General features: G+C 42.8%; 1 protein-coding gene across 1 annotated transcript in view; it reads right to left on the bottom strand.

Moving 5' to 3' along the window:
* Positions 1 to 3,590: 3,590 nt before the first annotated feature.
* LOC102852217 (DNA-(apurinic or apyrimidinic site) lyase-like) overlaps positions 3,591 to 4,166 on the bottom strand; it is a 16,881-nt gene continuing 16,305 nt past the window's right edge. Inside the window, exon 3 of the mRNA XM_006887445.1 lies at positions 3,591 to 4,161. Within this exon, the coding sequence (XP_006887507.1) occupies positions 3,591 to 4,161 (571 nt within the window). The remainder of the gene's footprint in view (positions 4,162 to 4,166) is intronic.

Below are 4,166 nucleotides of genomic sequence, written 5' to 3'. Positions count from 1 at the left end.
TTATAAAAGGAGACTACTGTGTCTGACTACAGGAGACTACTGAGGATCTTACTTGGATCCACAATAGAAACTCATGGTACCAACAGGAGCTATATTACACTGGGCAAGCCTGCTGTTAGGAACCTTTCCAAATTACTAAGGAGCAATGATGTCAGTTTAAAGACTAAGGTGTACCTGATTTAGGCCATGGTCTTTTCAATCACTTGCTATGTGTCTGAGAGCTAGACAATGAATAAGGATGACAGCAGGATGTTTTTGAGCTGTGGTGTTGAAGAAGAGTATGGAATATACAATGGAATGCTAAAAGCAAACAAAAATGTCTTAGAGAAAGTATAGTCAGAGTGCTTTTTGGAAGCAAAGATGACAAAACTTTATCTTGCATACTTTGGACATGTTGCTAGAAGAGAGGCTATTCCTTGAAGATGGACATCATGCTTGGAAAGGTGGAGGGTCAGTGGAAGAGAGGAAGACCCTGAACCAGATGGATTGACAGTGACTACAGAAATGGGCATAACCATGTCAAAGATGATTAGGATGACACAGGATAGGACAAGGTTCCCATCTATTGTTTATAAGGTTGCTATGAGTCATGCTTGGTTTGATGGCAGCTAGCAACAACAACAACAACAAAACTGTGTTAGAAGAAGTGGAGCAGCATCATCCTAGATTTTCTTTCTCCCTCATAGCTATCCTTTCGGGTCCTGTTCCTCTGCTTTCTAGTTCTCTAACTGTGCTCTGGACCTAGGAAGAACTTTATAGCCAGCCATGGTTTTTCTCAGGAAACAGTAGCCTCCAAATGAATTTTCCTGACAGGGACCCCTGTGGCTCAAGGTAATTAGCTTCCTGTGTTGCAATATTATGAGAATCTCTTTGTCACCCACCAACCCAACACCTTCATATTACAGGGAGGCAGTGCTTTGCCTGTGAAAGTACTGATGAAGTAACAAAGTAAAGATGATGTGCTTTAAGAAAATACCATAAGCCTGATCTAGCCCCCGAAATGTCTGCTAGGCCTTTCATCTAATAGCCACAACATCTCTTGGAAATATTGATCTCTTCAGTAGTATTCTCGGATATTATTAAGTTACTCATGTAGTAGGCCAGAGAAGGCAGACTTCTGCCGAAACAGGGCCCAGATGTGAGAAAGGAGAGAGGCGTAGGCCTGGGAGTGGTCAAAAGAATCAACTGGCAGAGAGCCTGCAGGGGTTGCTTAGAGCTGGGGGGAAGAGAAGCACAGAATTTAGTAAGGTTGACTCCAAAATATGGCTTAAAGGGAAGAAGAGATATAGAAATATTCCCACAGGAATATTCTGGAAAACTGCCACTACTACCACAGAGAAGTGAGGATACCAATAAGGATAGTAGGAGGAATGTGTACCAAATAGTTATCTCGGTTGGTGGTATTAGAATCAACTTTTATTTTCTCATTTTTCCTTGTCTATAACTCATATTGTTGTTGTTGTTGTTAGGTGCCATCAAGTCGAGTATGACTTATAGTGACCCTGTGAATAAAAGATCTGAACTCAGTCCTGTCCTGCACCATCCTCACACTTCGTAAGACACATCAGCAGGAACCATGTCAATACACCTGGCTGAGGATCTCCCTCTCCTTTGCTGACCCTCCACCCTTCCCAGCATCATGTCCTTCTCCAAGGAATGAATAGTCCTCTCCAAGCGACATGTCCAATGTTTGTGAGGCATAGCCTCATCATTCCTGCTTCCAAAGAGCACTCCAGCTTTACTCCCTCCAAGACATATATGTTTGTTCTCTTGGCCTTCCATGGGATGTTCAGTGCTCTTTTCCAACACTACAGCTCAGAAGTGTCAATTCTTTTGCAGTCATACTTATTCTTTGTCCAACTCTCAAATGCATAGCAAGTGATTGGAAAGACTATGGCCTCAATCAGATGCACCTTAGTCCTCAAACTGACATCACTACTCCTCAATAATTTGAAAAGGTCCCTAACTGCAATTTTCCCAGTGTAATGCATCTCCTTATTTCCTGAATGCTTGTACCAAGGGTGTTAAACATGGATCCAAGTAAGATGACGTATTGATAGTTTCAATCTTCTTTCCATCCATCATGATACTGCCTATTGGTCCGATGGTAAGAATCTTTATTTTCTTGATATTGAGACACAATCCATACTGAAGGGTGTCTTCCTTGATCTTCTGCAACAAGTGCTTCAGGTCCTCCTCACTTTCAGCTAGCAAGGCTGTGTCATCTGTGTAATGCAGATTGTTGATTAGTCTCCCTCCTATCCTGATGCCACATTCCTCTACATAGAGTCCAACATCTTGGATAATTTGCTCAGCATAGAAAACAGTGAATAAATATAAGTATGACTTGGAGGAATTGCAGACTTGGTTTCTGATCATCACAAAAAAAAAGTAAGTTTTGTTACTACATGAATCACAATAATGTTTTGTTTCCTACTGTGTATAAAAGTTATGTTTATACTACATTATAATCTATTAAGTATGTAGTAATGTTACGTAAGTGAGGAAACTACCAAATGTGACACAGAGATGTAAAGTGAATGAGCACACGGTGTTAGAAAATTAGCTCTGATAGACCCACTCGAGGCAAGGTTTCCACAAGTTTTCAGTTTGGAAAAAAAAAAAGATTTATCTGTGACTTGCTTAACGCAAAGCAAAATCAAACAAGATAGTGGCTGAAGTCTGGGCTTCAGGTCTAACTGCCTGAACTATCACTTCTGAGCTGGGATCTTCAGCAAATTACATAAACTGTTTAGGCTCATTCCCTTGAGTGCAAAATAGGAATAGTAACAAAACCAACTTCGTGGTAGATTTGAGTAGGAAATGAGCTCACACACACAGAGCACTGTGGTGCTCAGTAACTGTGCAGATGTGTGCCGCTGAGTGTGCCGTCGCCCAGAGCTGAACTGCCTCACAGATTGTCTGGGGTGTAACCTTCACAGGAACAGATCACCAGGCCTTTTCTCCCAATGAACGACTGGCACGTCTGAATAGCCAACATTTTATTTAGTAGTGGAGCACTTCGCCATTGAGCGACCAGGACACCCTAGTCAGTAAACAGTTAAAATACCTGCAGTGACAGATTTCTCTGGACATGGTTTCCTTCCGGCCCACTTGAGGACCAGACATGCCTACAGTGTAGCCTCCAAGGCAGTCATTATCTGTATTACCGTGAACCAAACACTTACCTGGAAAACAGAGATATCTGGTCAAATCGTGTTGTTGTTAATGCCACTGAATTGACTTCAACTCGCAGGGACATTATGTACAGCTATCCTGCACCACCCTTAAGGTCTCTGTTGTGCTTAAACCCATTTTTTTTAAACTATGGCTTTTTATTTTCACATGGACAGTTTGAATGAGGAAGTTACCAGTAGCATTTGTTTAAAAGCAAACAAGCAAGACTCAACAAAACAAAGATCTTGGCTTAAAAAAATCGAGACCACCAGGACAGGAAACTATTGGGAGGGTTCATATTACTTTTAGAAGGCATTATACACTGCAGATTTTGTAGAAGAAATTTTTAAATAAGAGATGCTTGTTTGAAGGTTTTTGCCCCCCTCAGGCTCAAGAGTGATCTTAGGGAGGAGTCACAGTGCTAGGAGTAAAGTGATTGGACAGTGATCACTGCCCAAGGCTTTGGAACGGATCTTGCTGTCACACAGTGCAGGTAACAGAGAGTGAGACAACAGAAAGTAATCAAGACGCCAACCAACATTCTTGGCCCGTGCATTCATCATATAGGTCCAGAACGTATAGGCATAAGCTGTATCTGGGTAGAGATGCCGGAAGCTGTCAGTCAGTGGTACAGCTTCCAGCAGTTCCCCAAAGCCTTGGCTCTCCTGTGGAGTAAAACCAGCATTCTTTTTGTTTCCCTTGGGGTTGCGAAGGTCAATCTCTTCATGAGCCACATTGAGGTCCCCACACAGCACAAGAGGCTTACGTGAGGCCAAGTCCTTTAGGAATTTGCGGAAGGCTTCATCCCAGCGCTGCCGGTACTCCAGTCGCACCAGACCGCGGCCTGCGTTAGGTACATAGGCTGTAACCAGCACAAACGCATCAAATTCGGCTATAATCACCCGGCCTTCTTTATCATGTTCTTCCTCACCAATGCCATAAGAGACTTTGAGTGGGCGCTGACTGGAGAGTAGGCCGACACCACTGTA

The sequence above is a fragment of the Elephantulus edwardii genome, unplaced genomic scaffold (assembly GCF_000299155.1).
Source record: "Elephantulus edwardii isolate Elephantulus edwardi_28Jun2011 unplaced genomic scaffold, EleEdw1.0 scaffold00057, whole genome shotgun sequence".
Classification (NCBI taxonomy): domain Eukaryota; kingdom Metazoa; phylum Chordata; class Mammalia; order Macroscelidea; family Macroscelididae; genus Elephantulus; species Elephantulus edwardii.
Note: the sequence above shows the minus strand (reverse complement) of the source record. Positions and strands in the feature narration are given on the sequence as shown.